Genomic DNA, 16,850 nt, shown 5'->3' with positions numbered 1-16,850 from the left:
AGTTTGAGTTCATATTCACTGCAGTTTAGTACAATATCTACATGTTAACGTTTGTTTGTGCTGAACTGTTCATTTGTTCCGTTTCATAATAAAATATATAAACATCTGTAACATCTGCACTTTAATATCTGGTATTTTGTACAGACAGAAGACAAAAGGTTTACTTTAGTATTAAAATATGAGTCCCGTACAAATCAAATATGTATATAAAACTTAAAACTGATTTTTTTCAAACTTTTTTCCTCACCAGGAAAAAAGAAAAACTTTTTTCACGCCAAAGCTCAACATCTGACTTACTATTAATATAAAAACCGTGACTGAAGCATCTTTAAATGTTCCGATTTATTAACAGTGTTTTAAACTTAATACAGTAACTTTTGTTCAGTCTGAGAAATGTAAAACATGTTTTATCCTCCATCTTTGTTTCAGTGTGAACAGTCTGAGCGGACAGTTCGTGATGTTTTTAACAGAGGCCGACCTGCTGAATCAAATTTGTTTTAAAAAGTCCTCTGCTGTCCCTCCACCTGCTGCCTCTGAACACAAAGGGTGAGAACTTTAAATTAACACTGTGGCAGATATGTAACCATCTTTAAATGATCTCACTGACTTACAGACAAATGAAGGAAGACGTCTGTGGTGGCTGAAACCTCCACCCAAAACATATCCACAGACAGCAAGGTTGTTGTAGTTTTGTAATTTTTAATTAGTTTTTATTTCCATTTCTTTTTCACTTTGTGTTTTTAATTCTGTTTAGTTTCAGTTAGTTTCCACGGTGAGTTTGCTTGTTTCAGTTTATATTTGATTTTTTATTTATTATATATTTACGGGGTCAGAGGCTGGACTGACGTAGATTAATGTAGATTTTATGATAAAAACGGAACTTTTTGAAAGCAGTGACTCAGTCTTTTTTTTAGCCAAACTAACAACACTAACAGGCCATTTCCTGTAAAATGTTAATCAGTTTTCCAAAATCATTTCATTGATCATTCTCAATAATTTAGTTAATTTAGTTCAGTTTTGTGTGTTTTGTAACACTTCTTCCTGTTGGAGAGGAGCCAACAGTTTGTGACGCAGTATTTTTAAGACCGACATGTTGAACCTGTATCTAACACACATCTATACGAAGTATTCATTTACAAAGTGCGCTCTCTGTCTCCTGCTGTGCGTGTAAATAAAAACATCTGGAGCTCAGCGGCTCTCCGGTTGAGCTCAGGCCACATTCAGTGTGTTTAGTCTGATTCCCGGACTCTGATCACACAAGGCCAGAAAATGGCGGAGACACTCGGCCTCGTTGGAAAACGTTACACACTGACTTTAATGGAGAGACCGGAAATACAAACACACACAGTTTGTTGTGTGAAGAAATCAAACACGAGCTGAACAAACAGTAAAGTTCCTAAAGACAAACTGTTAAAGGAGGAAACAAAGCAAACTTACAGTTTCTTCACACACCAACAACAAGCTCCACTCCACACCTGGACACTAAACACGGACACACAGGTGAGTTGCTTCCTGGAAGGAGGCGGGGCTCCACCTGAAACTCAGCACAGGTGGGAGGGGCTCAGCTCTGTGTGTGCTGATGTGTTAACTTTAAAAATATGCCGTCTGACTGCTCAGACTGAGTCAGAGTAAAGTTCACATGCTGACGTGTGGAGACATGAAACCTTGTTGTAGCTGCAGGTGTGAACACACTGATCCCAGATCAGCTCTGCTGTATTTGTAACATGAACATTTCTGCTGCAAAGCTTCAAATGTTCAGCATGTTTCTCTGTTTCCAGTCTATAGATCCAGTCACACTTTCTACCTTCACATGTGCAGTAAAGACTGAGAGCAGAGCTGAAAGCAAGCGTCCAATCAGTGAGCAGCATCAACACCTGAGCTTCATTCAGACTCTGTTATTGAAGATGTTGTTGGTACAAAGTTCATCTGCTGCTCACATGAATCCATGAAAGATTTATTTCACTGAATGTTTCTTCAAAGCTCATTTCAACCTGTTGAAGTCATGAATGAAAGTGCAGACTGAGAGTGGATCACATGATGTTTGAGGTGTGTCATGTGACATGTTCAGTATTGTCACACATGTCTAGATTGTCCCTGATATCATAACTGCTCAAACACTGATGATTATATTTGAAGAATTATTCCTGATGGCAGCAAAGTTTGAATGGAGCTCTCTGTCTGTGCTGATTTGTCGCCCTCTGGAGGTCAAAGCACAAACTGCATGATGTCACTGTAACCACCACAGTGACAGGAAGTGTTTTTATGACTGAAACACTGAAATGATGCTAACGGCTGTCGTTAGGCTCACTGACAGCAGTGCTGATGTGTTCATGTCAAACACTGGCTCAGGTCAGACTCCTTCATCCTTCTCCAGCGTGAGGCCGCCCTCAGACCCACAGGAGCTCTGACCTTTGACCTCCTGACCCTAACCATTTTTTCTTGTTGCATCTTTAAATGCAAATCCATCCAAACTGTAGCCGAGCAAAAGAAGCTGGAAGCTGTTCTATGAATGATGTTGTTGAAGGAGCTTGGAAAGAAAAGCGTCTGGACTTCTTTAAGTTGCTTGAAGAGGGACATGGACGTCTTAATGCCCACTCACATCCTGGGACATTTGATCACAGGAAATCACATGATAGCGTGGGGCTAGATCTCACAATGGGTTCACCCAAAACCTTGGCTGATTGTGACCCACACCCGTTTTCACGGAGGAGGAGTTTCACATGCTGAACATGTGACAGCCTGGTTTAAAGGGACCAAAAGTAACTGGACACCTGATTCAGTTCAGGTTTATTCATCCGCTCCAAACCACAGCAGCAGTCACCTCCAGGGAACCAGCTGATCCATGTAACTGGGGACAGACCACAGCCCAGAGCACTGGTTCATGATGTGTTTGTGGACTGTAGGTTGTTTGGATAGAGATGAGATGTACTCAGCAGTCTGTCTCTAATGTTTAATGAAATGTTCTGAAGATGATAATAACTTGTGATTTTCTTTTGAATGAATCTTTAATCGTGTTGTAGGGCCTCTGACTCTCATGAAGATTTTCACATCAATGTGCTTTTCACAAAGATATTAACAATGAAAATGACGTGCAGCCCTGAACTACTCATGCGTTAACTCAGCGGTTCCCAACCCCCGGGTCACGGACCGGTCCGTGAGTCATTTGGTACCGGGCCGTGAGAGTCGAGGCTCAGTGTGAAATTGATGGTTGATAGGTTTGTAGCATAAACCTGTTCGCTGGATCGTTCAATCCAGCTACACAGCAAAGCAAGACACGAGTAGTTCTTTATGTTTCTCGTGCACGGGAGAGAACTGGACCAATGCCGTTCCTTCGCTTGACCACAGTCGCTCTCGTCCGTTCCCTCGTAACACTGCTCTTTTATTGAGGTTACATGAACATACATAGGTTCATTAACATACACGTGAACAAAGGTACCAGTCTGTATGTTATGTAGGTGTGTGTGTGTGTGTGTGTGTGTGTGTGTGTGTGTGTGTGTGTGTGTGTGTGTGTGTGTGCGTGCGTGCGTGCGTGCGTGTGTGTGTGTGTGTGTGTGTGTGTGTGTGTGTGTGTGTGTGTGTGTGTGGAGTCAGAGTGTGACCCCATAAACGACTTCCCTAAACCTGCTGGTCTGGAAGTCCAGCAGTTCATCTAAACAAAAGGCACTTAGACTAAAACAGACATCCTACCACAAAACAATAAGAAGGTAGCACCTCTCCCATGATCCCAGGACGTGGGTGTGAATGCCAGAACACTCTGGAGTCACACAAAGTCTTTAAAGACTACTATCATTACACAATTGGTTCTACACCTCTGAGCATATATGGTTAGATATTCCCCAATAACAATGACAATGATAAAATATAAATCCAACAATGGTTTTCAGGGTTTTTATCGTTAACTTCGTTTCCCTGGGTCTTTCCCGTGTTGTAGTCGTGTGTCTTATTTTGAAAGAAATGTTTACGCGTTACCATAGCGACCAGAGAGCATTAAGGGTGCAGACAGGTGCATCCAACCAACATTTTATTTTCCCTTATTTGATTTATGGACCTAACTGTATGAACTGGACTTTGGCTGTAATGCTGCTCCTCTTCATCATTGCTGTGTTGCATTTCCATCATTCTGCTGCTGGATTCACTGCAGGCTTTAACAAACACTCCTTTGGGTCCAGGCCCAGCCACGTGTTTGTAAGCTGCTGTGCTCCTCACAAATAAAGCCTGAAGCAGCTCAGACTGTTAGAAGCAGCACTGAGCCCTGTTACAGTTATAGTGTTAGAGCAGCGGCTGCAGCCTACAGCATTTAAACTAGCTGACAGTAAACACATCAGTCCAGATGTTACCACATTACTTTGTGATGCTGAGAGTTAAAGGAGACTGGCTGATTAAAATCCCATTCCTTACATCACCGTCCTCTGCTCTGACTGCTTTCATTTAATCACAATCAGAATACTTTTTTGATCCCAGGGGAAATTATTTAGGTTACAGTGCTGCAGCACAAACAGGAACAAAGACACAACACACTAAGTAAGAAATAGCACAATATACACAATATATACATGCATACATATGAGTCACTTATAAGTAACATGTGAGTGCTGGGGTCTATGACAGCAGGCAGGTCTGTATTTATGTCCAGGCTGACATGAACAGCTAGTAGTTCAGGGTTCAACACTCAGGAAAGTGTGTGACCTTCCACACTGACAGAAGATGCTAAACATGACTTTAAACTGTTGTTTGTTAAAGCCTCACAGATCTGAGAGCAGGGCTCAGTGGGTACATGAGCCTTTATACATGAAGGGTTTCTGTTTCCAGGAGAGGAAACATGTGATCCAGCTGTGTTTGGTCACATGGATCTGCTCTGCATGGATCACCTGACTAAAACATGTTGTTATTATTGTTCTTACAGTCTTAAATCGGTACATCAGGTGGGTCACATGACACCCGGGGGTGACAGCAACATCTTTCCTCTTTAGAAAGCTGCTCTCTGTCCCAGGAGCTGTTGTCACAGTAACAGCAGGAACAGGAAGTCACATGCTCTCTGCTCTGTGATTGGCTGCTTCTTATCTCAGCTTCCTGCAGAGGGTGGAGTCTGCTGATAACGCACACCAACAGAAGTGTGACTTTCACTTCCTGTTTATTGCTGTTGTTCTTAAAGCTCTCAGGCGATGCTGCAGCGCCCCCTGCTGACACAAACTCCTCCCTCTGTCTCAGAGGTCACAGGTCAGCCTGCTGCAGAGGGTCTGCCTGTTCATGGACTTCCTGTTACAGAGACGGGTCTCAGTGTCAACACTGGTTTCTGATTGGACGGTGTGGAAACCCAGCTTCCTCCAGCCGAGTGATGTGTGGATTCATCACTCTCTGTGGATCAGTGTAAGTCTGTGTGTGGGTCAGCTGCAGGACTTGTTTGACCTTTGACCCTGGCAGACAGAGCTGGTTACTGCTGTGTGACTCCTGCCGTCGCTCCACTTTAAATTTTACTTAAAATAAGTCCTGACATGGCCCCGCCCCCTCTGACCTGCTGCTCCTGGATGTGCTGAGGACACAGCGGAGGCTCAGAGGGGGCGGGGCTTTTCCCGTGGCGGTAACCAAACTGCATTAGGTCACTGCACTGCCAGTGTTTAACCACATCTCTTCTGACTGACCTTTGACCTCTGACATGTTGATTTGATCCTTATTTAATGACGTCTTTTATCTAGTGATTTAATTCTGTGTATTTATATGTGATGGTGTTCCTGCGTTCAGCCTCAGCTGATATCCACAGACGCTCCTATTGGCTGGTTTTAAAAACACATTTTTCCATTAAAGAGACTCTTTTAAAAACACGTCTGCCTGAAATTCACATTTCATTGATTTTGGGGGATTTTAACAGAGAGATAGAACTTTATGAATCCCTCATGTTTATCCTCCAGGAAATCCAGTTTGTAGCAGCAGAACACCGACAAACTTTTACACAGCACAGAATTAGGATATCAAATAAAGGGGAATAAGAGAATATGAATATAAGCATAAATATATACATATATACACAGACCTCACACAGAGACAGCAGCTACACTGTGTGTGGATGTGATCCACAGTCACAGCTGTGGGTTTCAGTCAGTGTGTCTCTAACTTCATGGTCACATTTCAAAGCTTATTGGAGCCAGAAGATGTTCAAGTAAAAGATTTATTGCTGTACTCGTCTACCAGGATAACAGGAGGTTCATAAAGCTGTGTAATACTTCAGCTTTACATCATGCAGTAGTAGTTTATTAAACCCCCCAAAATATGACTATCCAGAGTTGGGACCAGGAAGCAGAGTTGCAGTCTTACACGCCTCTCTGCAGCTTCTCTCCTCCTGCTACCCCCCAAAAACCCATCTCCATAGAGACTGTGTCAGCTCCCAAACAGACAAAAAACAAACTAAAAACCAGCAACAAACAACTTAAACATAAACAGTCACAAAGAAAGAACAATACAGTATCCACATCTGAACCAAAGAGTAAAACAGTGAAATGTGGATTATTAAACATTAGGTCTCTCTCCTCCAAGTCTCTGTTAGTACATGTTAGTAAAAACATTTCTGCATTTTACCCATATTTTATTTTTAACTCAAAATCAAAGATTCCAGATTCTCCTACATGTTGGTTTTGAATCAGATAGGACGACAGATTTCAGGTGGCCCTGTGTCTTTCTCTATTACATTTGCCACTGTGTAACTCAAAGTTATTTAAGGACTAGTTTATTTCAATGGATGAGTTTACTGACTGACGCGCAGAAGCAATAGTTCTTTATGGAGCCTAGATGGTGTGAATGATGAGACCAAAGACTGCAATATCTTGTACCAAAAATATATTGAATAAATGGAGGAAAGGGGAAATGGAACAAAATAATTAACACAACACACAACATAAATGCCCACAATTAAATAATAAATCAATGCTGTGATCTTTCTGTGCAAAAGTCCTTTTTGGTCCTCTTCTTTTTAAAGTTCACTTTTAAGGTATTCCTCCTTAGAGTCCAGCTTCATACAAATGGGGAAATATGTCCGTAATCCAAAGACGGCTAAGTGGGGGAAAGAGGGGAAACAAAGAATGGTCCTACCGGCTCGCCACTTCAATATGAAGAAGATTAATTCAAAGGGAGGGAACAAAACCTGACCTGTAGGTCAGAAAAACGTCCATTAGCACATCAAGTTCGATTCAGTTTACCGGTAAACAAATGTATTTTTCTGCAAGCCTATGTAACAATGCAAATCATCATCAACCAATGTACAACAGTTAAATTATTAATTATCTTGGCTACGTAGCTTAATCTATACATTCCAGTAGCGTTCGCTACAAACAATACAAAAACAACAATAAAGGAAAACAGCTGTCTAACAGACAGCATAGCCGAATTCAAGGCAACACATAACAATAATCATTCAATCGCACTTTGTTTCAAAGTAAGCTCATTAAAATGCTTAAGTAAATAAAAGTGTTCAAAAACAGCGGTTTTTGAGCCGGAGTTCTGCTCGCGGTGGGAACGCCGCCGCACAAAGTCATTTTTTAATCGCGAAAACGATCGGCTGGTTACTGACAACCAAAAGGTTGTTTTTGGCAGATATTAAAGATCATGGGTGGGCGGGGCAAATGGAGCAGTTTTCTACAGTCGAGTAAAATTCCAGGAAAGAGCTGGGTGTGGCTTTCCTTTAAATCACATGATCAACAGCTTTAAGATGGAGGCAACTCGCTCAGTGTCTCCTGTTTCATTCTTAGACTGTGGCGATGGTAAGTAGCAGCTTTTCACTTGTTACCTGGCATCTTTTCAGCCACCAATGATAGTCATTGTATGTTATCAACATTTCACTAACTATGTTTTCTCTCATGTTTAAAATAGGCCGACCAAGAGCAAAATAGGTATGTCTGCAGACTCTGCTGTAGCCAAAGTTATCAGATCTCCTGTGTTTTTAAATCCCTAACTGCTCGATCATTATCATTTTAGAAGACAACAATTTCTCAAAGGAGGTTCAAAACTAATGCCTACAAGATTACCAAGAGGATGGTTCGGGGCTCTTACATGACTCCGGGAAGTCAACACTTGGTGGATGAGGTGTGTTACCTTTGACACTTTTAAGACAGTCCTGTTTATCACTACTAACAATAAGCAAATATGTTTTCACTCAACAGATCCTTCACAGCATGTTGTTTCTGGGCAAAATCAACAACATCCCCTTTTCTCCAGAAGAAATCTTCCCTAATCCTTTTGTTTTGGGTTCTTTAATGAGAAGATATCCCAGGCCTTTTAAGTTGTATTCGACTCAGCTTCCCAGGCGAAGTCCCTTCTCCTGTGTGCTCGACATGGTAAGATAACTCTTCTCACATTTTCAGTCAATCTGACAAACTTCCAGTTTTTAGGAAAGTATAATGCAAAGTGCTTTTTTACTGAGAAATCCAAAGAAAATCCATACTGTACCTTATACTTCAACATATGCTTCTAGCTATACTTCTCCACCAAACACAGAGACTGCAGGAGAGCTGGAGACTTGCTTCAGAATTTGTTAGTTCTAAATAATGTCTAACAGACTCATTATTGGAGATGCTTACAGTCTTCAAGGTGTATATGATGCTGTCACTGTGTAGCTGCTGGATCTGTTAAGTCAGCTCAAAGACTCTAAATTCAGCGTGTTTTGACAGCCCGGCATAGCAAAATAGAAAAAAAAAGGTCAATTAGCAAATTTAATTATAAATTAGTGAGAACAAAGATGGATTTTTGCTTATTGATTTAAAATTAAATAGATTTTTGTGACTTGTTTCACCCCCTATCTTAAAATGTCTAAACCAAAAGCATCCAATGGTCCTGCATAGTTAAATAAGTCAAGCAGCGAAACAAACATGTTGATCAACTTTCTATGAAAAACAACTATATAATCAGGTGCAACACTTTGACCAGATCTGTAACTGTTTTCAGATCGTCCTGCAAAATAACTCAGAGAATGAAGAGCAAATAAAGCAGAGTCTGCAAGATCTCCTCACAGACTTGGACTTAGAAGAGAATAATAAAAAAACAGCTTTCGTCTCGTCCACCATCTGCATTTCTCAAAAATCCCAAACCAACAAATCAGAAAGGTACTGCGGAGTCTCCATGTCCACCAAAGGTCCTAACGCTGGGAAAATTATGATTGCTGCCTCCTGTCTTAGCAAATGGCATAAATATGTATCTGGTGCGGTGATGACCTATTATCCAAACACAGTCCAGAAAGATTACTTTGATGGAACAATTGAAGTACCTGGAAATATCAGGTGTGAGGCTTTTTGTCTCCGTGATGGTGCCAGAATGAAGCCTTGCAGATCATGTAAGAATTTGTTTGGCTTGAACACAGAAGACCTCAGAGAGTGGCCATATGGTAACTGTGCTGAAGCTGAGAGCCTGAGCAATTTGCTTGAAAATGAGAGAGAAGTTGAAACACATGTGGATGAATACTCAGCTGAAAAGGACAACAGGCAGAGAGCTGAGGATGAGGTTGGTAGGGTTCTTAGAACTGTGTTGCAAAGGATTCGGTTTAACTGGACAGGTGAATTTTACAACCCAGAACAAGAGTGAGATTTCATGAAATCATTTGCATTCATCATTCTGATAAATCAAAGATTCTCTGCTCTGACAGCATCTGTGTGGATTTTCTGTAATCACAGAGACGTGTATAAGCATGTTTACTTTCCATCTCCATGTAATTGTCACATTTAATAATTCAAACTGGCTTCTATGGGTTTTTGTTTGTTTGCTTACATATCTAGTGTTTAATGCAATATGAAGCATTATCAGACAGCATTTATTGGGAAGAATCCCATGTTTATACTGGTCTGTACCCAGGGTACACAGAAAATAAAAACACATGTTTTCTTATTATGATCCCAACTATAATTTACTTAAGCAAAAGCACTACATGTGTAGTTATAATATTTATAGCAGTTACTGTTGAGCTTTAAATTTATCATCTTAAATGTTTATATGCTGATTATATTGCTTTATATAAGAAAGGCCTAACTCTGAGTACACTCTGTGCCAAAAAGTGCTGACAGGAAACTGCATGCTTTTGCAGAAACGTGCTTTTGCAGCTAGAAAGTGAAGCTGATATATATCAGTTTTAATTAGTTTTTACCAACTGCTTGCTAGGGCAATCCCACGAGTTTGGTGTTTTTGTATTGAACATGATTCCAAGTGCTTTCTATAACACATAGCAGAGGTGCCACAACAAAGACTGAGAAGAGGACAGGAAGAGACAGTGAAAGAGATGCACTCCTTCGCCATTCATGTTAAAGCGTTGCATAGCTTTAATTTTAGAGAGTGTTGCATAACTTCAGTCATTTTTCTACCACAGGTGAAGCCAAGAATTGTGAAGCTCTCTTTTGGCCAAATACCAGAATCTGTAAGAAGAAGAAAAAACAAACAATCAAATAGGTCATTATTAAGAGAACAACAATCTCTTGATGATTATCCACAGTGTCTTTGATAACTCTGAGATACAAACTGTCAAGGATATACACATCCCAGCAAACAATAGCTGTGTTTGACTAAAGCGATTAATAACAAGGACAGAGCTACAATCACTACAGTCAAACATAAAGGGCTTAATCCTGAATCCAAGTCTGAGCTGTGATGCCGTTGGTGCTGAAAGCTGCTCAGATCCTGAAGCTGCACGTTTTGTCTCTCTCTAACCAAACCAGCAGCAAAAGAAGACACATTTCGCTTGACATAAACATTGTCATGAATTCCCTCTTACTTTTGCTGGTTTGCTTCCACCACCATTAAAACACACACAGAAAAACAACACAGCACAGCTCTCTGCCTCTCTCAGTGTACTTTAAGAACACCGTTTCCCATCTCAAATCTCTGTTTTTGGCATTATTCGCTTGCTTGTTATGAAGCAGTCTACCGTTGTTTACAGCCATTTTTTTTTAATGACTTCCGACAAGACAGCCTCATTTCTGCTGTTCAATACCAAATTTTATTTATTTTTTTCAAATTAAGTGAAACTGCAAAATGCTCTGCTGTGTCTCTATTAAAACCTCTTATTAAAACCTCTGAATCACTTCAGCAGCATCAGCCAATGTACATTTGTTGAGTCGTGGTTCTCGTCTGCTTTTGTTCTACTGCAGAATAATATTTTTAAGGTTATCTACTGTAAAAAGCTAGGCCAGGAAAATCTGCTTCATGGTTTTGTGTTTTATCCTCAGTTACTTTGACACAAAAGCATCTGCTGTGATGCTCACACCTCTGATGAAGTTTCACAAGTGTCAGTACTGATAAATGATCAGAATTATAATGTTTCTGACTCTCTGAGTAAGAATTAAATGGAATCTAATTGGGACCTTGTGAATTGGAATTGAACAGGTTCTAGAAATCAGTGATGATACTCAGCTCCAATACCCACCTATGATATTAGGCTGACGAACGCTGACTGGGTTTCATTTACCAGCTTTTTATGTTCTTCCTGCAGTTTCCTCCCCACATCACTCATCTTAACTTTTTTCCAGTCCTCCTCAGTCTAAACAGAACACACAACAATACAAAGAAAAGCTCAGGTGATTGATCTCTAACACTAGGCATCCCCAGTCTTATTCTTAGCAGTCTAACTTCTCACCATATCTTTGAAGGCCTCTCCATTGTAGTAGCGCTTGGATGCTGGATACTCTATCGTTTTGTCACATAGTTCCAGGAAACTGGAAGCCACCAGATGCAGCTCCTCTCCGTCATAGCCGTACAGCTTTTTGTCCTCACACGTCATCAGCACAAGCTCGTCACATGGACATGAGGTGCCCTTTACCACACCAATAACCTGCATTTTTACAATCTCGGGAAGGTAGAATTTTCCCCAGGCGTTAACTTCATCATCATCCCCGTTGTATTTGGTGTTCTCAAGCTCTTCTATCCACAGGTCAGCACCACTTGGCTTCTTCAGGTGAACGCACATGCTTTTGTTTTTGGAAACAAAATCTTTCACCCATTTCAGGTACTTTTCACCTGGAAAGAAGCAGACAAGGAAATATGGATGAATGTAGAAGTGTTGGAAAAGACAAATAGCAAGGTTATCCTACAGCAGTTTGTGAAAATGTTGTATCTTGAAATAAGCAGGCAAAATGAGGATCTCACTTATCTCATATGTTCTGACTACCGACTTTCTTCAGTTAAAGGACAAAAAAAGGGCACACTGGAGGCTGACAGAGTGTGCAATGGTGGGAATCATTTTGCAGAACTCACTAAAGTTTGTTTCTCCTGGAACAAGCTTTTTACACTTCGGCAAATGAAAATACTGTGTTAAACTAAAAAAGAGCACCAGACCAAGGTCTACAGTACTAACAGAAAAGCATGCCGTTACCTGTTGCCTGTCGACACAGCTGCTGATCTTCCGTACCAAAAAAATGAGGATCCCTGAAAGGAATAGAAAGGTTATGTTAAAATGAATGACTGTCACGGTGATCATGGGAAGCTCCGAAATATCACAACAATAGCTACAAAATCACAAAATGCAGTGTGATGTCTGTAAGCACCAAACATGACATCTCTGCAAATTCATCTTGAAATATGTAGGTACCTCACACGTACAGCTGCAGCCATCTCAGCCATTTATCACTGTGGCTGCCAAGTGGCTGCCACTTCACAAGCGCATGGCACAACATAGAAGAGCCACCTCCACAGGACAAGACTCAGCAGTCCATCTGCATCTTAAGGATAAAGGACACTCTTTCGAGGATGCTAATGTTCACATTTTGGACAGAGAGGACAGATGGTTTGAAAGAGGAGTGAAAGAAGCCATCTATGTCCACTGTGAGCGACCATCTTTGAACAGAGGCGGGGTTTACGACACCAACTCTCTGCCATCTATAATCCAGTTTTGAGATCCTTCCCAGACGCCTTAACACCCACTCACATCCTGGGCCATCTGATCTCAGGAATTCGCATGATAAGGTGGGGCCAGGTTTCACAATGAACACACCCGAAACTCTGGCTGATTGGGGCCCACACCCAGTTTCCCACCTTGGCTCAGGTGATTAGAGGATCATCAGGGGGTCCTTTTGTCCCTCTGTGGGGGGAAACTCCCACTAGGTTTATATCTGGGACTCTCCACCATTTGACCTTAGAACTGAAGAAGCTTCTCGGATGAGAGGTGAAACGTCTTCAAGTAACTTAAAGAAGTCCAGACGCTTTTCTTTGCAAGCTCCTTTGACTACGATGACCTGGATGACTGAGAACCTTCACAGACATAAGGTGAATGTGACAAACAAAGCGCCTTCTTGTTCTCTGTGATAATGTAAAGTTATTAATGAAAAAACAAACGAGTAAAAAACGGACTGGAAACATGTCTTCAATCAAAACTCGACAAAAACAAAGAAACAGCCTCACTTCTCTGCGACGCTCCCTAAAAATGATGTTACGTGTTACGTACCAGAGATTTCTATACAGCCCTTTATCAAGCCGAGAGAAAGTGACGCAAAACCCCCCAACTAATAACGACTAGCAGAGAGGCTCAGCTGAGTGTAGTTACCTGGTTTGCAGACGCATACAGACGTTTCCTGTCCTCTCGGACGCAGCTGTGATAGAACATGTGGTGCATTACCGCCACCAACTGGCTTGGAGTGAGGACCGGAAATCGCTCATGCCAAATCAAAAAAAAAAAAACATAAAGAAAGATTAAGTGAAGAGATAAATGAATACATTAAATCAAGAAGAAAAAAACCCACCACCGGACATATACATCCTCATATCCTTCTGTACAAATGAGTTTGTTTTAGAAACTGAAAAAAGCCACAAAACCTTCACATCTAGAAATCCTTTGCAGTAAAACTTGTTTTTTGGCAGGTTCCACAGGTTTTGAATCAGTTTTCTTCTTTATTCCTGATAATTTTGACAATGAAAAAGAACATGTTCTATAGGGCTTTGGAGTTGACGTCACGCCGCAATGCATTGTGGGAGCGCGGCACCATTTTCGAGGTCTACGAATCAAAACAAACACACTGTGTTGGAACGACGATTACAAGATGCTTAAAAGCAGCTCAAAAGAGAATGGACTGTATAGAGACCGATTGCGTCCAGAGGCGAAGCGGCAGTACTTGCAGAAAATAGCGTGCAGTGGAAATGTGGACCCGTATGAAATACGGCCGTGGAGTAGAAACCCTGAAGACGTAGCCTGATATATTTTCGTACCTTATCTGTGGAGTCAGCGCGTACAAGTCGTCATTCAAACAAAGGTAAGTCAGCTCGAGTACTGCGTGTGAAATGCGTTTGATTTCCCTGCAAACATTCACATTAGTGCAGCATAAATTCATTCATGAGGGGAAATTACAGTGAGAACATGTGGAGGCTGTTAGAGGGAGAAGATAGTGAGTTCAGTGCAGGGCTGTGCAGAGAGGTTTAAAGGGGCGGGTGCTCAAAGTTAAAAAGGGGCACATTGAACCAGGCTGAATAACAACAACACACATTCATCAAGAATCTAATATGGGAAGGGCAGGGCTGTGTTGGTCTGAGACTGTAGACATTAAAAAGTCCACAGGAGAGATGGTAGCTGATTAAACAAGTGTCATGAGATAATAACAAAATGCAAAGATTGGTGACAGCGCTTGGAACCATAAGGCAACAAAAAAAAAAAAAAAAAAAAAAAAAATATATATATATATATATATATATATATATATATATATATATATATATATACATACAGTGGGGCAAAAAAGTATTTAGTCAGCCACCGATTGTGCAAGTTCCCCCACTTAAAATGATGACAGAGGTCAGTAATTTGCACCAGAGGTACACTTCAACTGTGAGAGACAGAATGTGAAAAAAAAATCCATGAATCCACATGGTAGGATTTGTAAAGAATTTATTCGTAAATCAGGGTGGAAAATAAGTATTTGGTCACCTCAAACAAGGAAAATCTCTGGCTCTCACAGACCTGTAACGTCTTCTGTAAGAAGCTTTTCTGTCCCCCACTCGTTACCTGTATGAATGGCACCTGTTTGAACTCATCATCTGTATAAAAGACACCTGTCCACAGCCTCAAACAGTCAGACTCCAAACGCCGCCATGGCCAAGACCAAAGAGCTTTTGAAGGACACCAGGAAAAGTATTGTAGACCTGCACCAGACTGGGAAGAGTGAATCTACAATAGGCAAGCAGCTTGGTGTGAAAAAATCAACTGTGGGAGCAATCATCAGAAAATGGAAGACATACAAGACCACTGATAATCTCCCATGATCTGGGGCTCCACGCAAGATCTCATCCCGTGGGGTCAAAATGATCATGAGAACGGTGAGCAAAGATCCCAGAACCACACGGGGGGACCTGGTGAATGACCTGCAGAGAGCTGGGACCAAAGTAACAAAGGTCACCATCAGTAACACACTACAACGGCAGGGAATCAAATCCCGCAGTGCCAGACGTGTTCCGCTGCTGAAGCCAGTGCATGTCCAGGCCCGTCTGAAGTTTGCCAGAGAGCACATGGATGATACAGCAGAGGATTGGGAGAATGTCATGTGGTCAGATGAAACCAAAGTAGAACTTTTTGGTATAAACTCAACTCGTCGTGTTTGGAGGAAGACGAATACTGAGTTGCATCCCAAGAACACCATACCTACTGTGAAGCATGGGGGTGGAAACATCATGCTATGGGGCTGTTTTTCTGCCAAGGGGACAGGACGACTGATCCGTGTTAAGGACAGAATGAATGGGGCCATGTATCGTGAGATTTTGAGCCAAAACTTCCTTCCATCAGTGAGAACTTTGAAGATGAAACGAGGCTGGGTCTTCCAACATGACAATGATCCAAAACACACCGCCCGGGCAACAAAGGAGTGGCTCCGTAAGAAGCATTTGAAAGTCCTGGAGTGGCCTAGCCAGTCTCCAGACCTCAACCCCATAGAAAATCTGTGGCGGGAGTTGAAAGTCCGTGTTGCTCGGCGACAGCCCCAAAACATCACTGCTCTCGAGAAGATCTGCATGGAGGAATGGGCCAAAATACCAGCTACTGTGTGTGCAAACCTGGTAAAGACCTATAGTAAACGTTTGACCTCTGTTATTGCCAACAAAGGTTATGTTACAAAGTACTGAGTTGTATTTTTGTTATTGACCAAATACTTATTTTCCACCCTGATTTACGAATAAATTCTTTACAAATCCTACCATGTGGATTCATGGATTTTTTTTTTCACATTCTGTCTCTCACAGTTGACGTGTACCTCTGGTGCAAATTACTGACCTCTGTGCAAGTTCCCCCACCTAAAATGATGACAATCGGTGGCTGACTAAATACTTTTTTGCCCCACTGTATATATCAGCAATCAATCAGAAAATCATTGGTTCATATTACAATTAAATATGAACAGGCTCCTTAGATGTAAGCAGTTCAGATCTGATGTCATTTACATTCTTCACACAGCACATTCGTCCAGGCTGACAGGTAAACATAGAACTAATCTCAGGTAACATGACTCATAGTAGAGATCCAGTAAGAAAGATTGCAGGCTCTAATATTATTACCACACAATCCAAGGACACACCAACAGCTCAGATTTGTAGAACTATTTAAACAAATGTCTTCTGAATATTCAATTCAGGTTCACAGTGGGGGGGGGGGGGGGGGGTTCGTGGAATTTTTTAAATAAAGTCTGCAACACAGAAAGAGCTGTGATCAAGCTATTTATTACTGCGCCAACACACATCAAACATCACAGTTCAGTCATGTCAGCGCTGCCACAGAAGTCGTGCTCCTCCTCCTTTACGCCTTCCAAGGAAGAGGGAGGAAGTTACAAACTGATCCTACCACACTTCACGTGTCTCGCTATGAAACCTAACGCATCAATGGTTGTGCTGTTTTGTGCCCTTGGCCTTATCAGCACCTG

The 16,850-nt window shown here is 41.5% G+C and overlaps 2 protein-coding genes across 2 annotated transcripts in view; one reads left to right on the top strand and one right to left on the bottom strand.

The window, feature by feature from the left end:
- LOC147300656 (uncharacterized) overlaps positions 1-16,850 on the bottom strand; it is a 423,782-nt gene that overhangs the window by 91,100 nt on the left and 315,832 nt on the right. The gene's annotated exons all lie outside the window — the stretch shown is intronic.
- On the top strand, positions 7,727-9,692 carry LOC147300666 (uncharacterized). Its single transcript, XM_086284953.1, has 3 exons — positions 7,727-8,070; positions 8,148-8,321; positions 8,929-9,692. Exons 1-3 carry the CDS (start codon positions 8,020-8,022, stop codon positions 9,559-9,561), a joined length of 858 nt encoding a protein of 285 aa, XP_086141079.1. The 5' UTR covers positions 7,727-8,019; the 3' UTR covers positions 9,562-9,692.

The sequence above is a fragment of the Aulonocara sp. 'chitande type north' Nkhata Bay genome, unplaced genomic scaffold (genome assembly GCF_057382095.1).
Source record: "Aulonocara sp. 'chitande type north' Nkhata Bay isolate Kocher_YH1m ecotype deep benthic unplaced genomic scaffold, A_spYH_male_GT1.1 unmapped_scaffold_20, whole genome shotgun sequence".
Taxonomy (NCBI): Eukaryota; Metazoa; Chordata; class Actinopteri; order Cichliformes; family Cichlidae; genus Aulonocara; species Aulonocara sp. 'chitande type north' Nkhata Bay.
The sequence above is the reverse complement of the archived record's forward strand: the minus strand, read 5'-3'. Positions and strand labels throughout refer to the sequence as shown.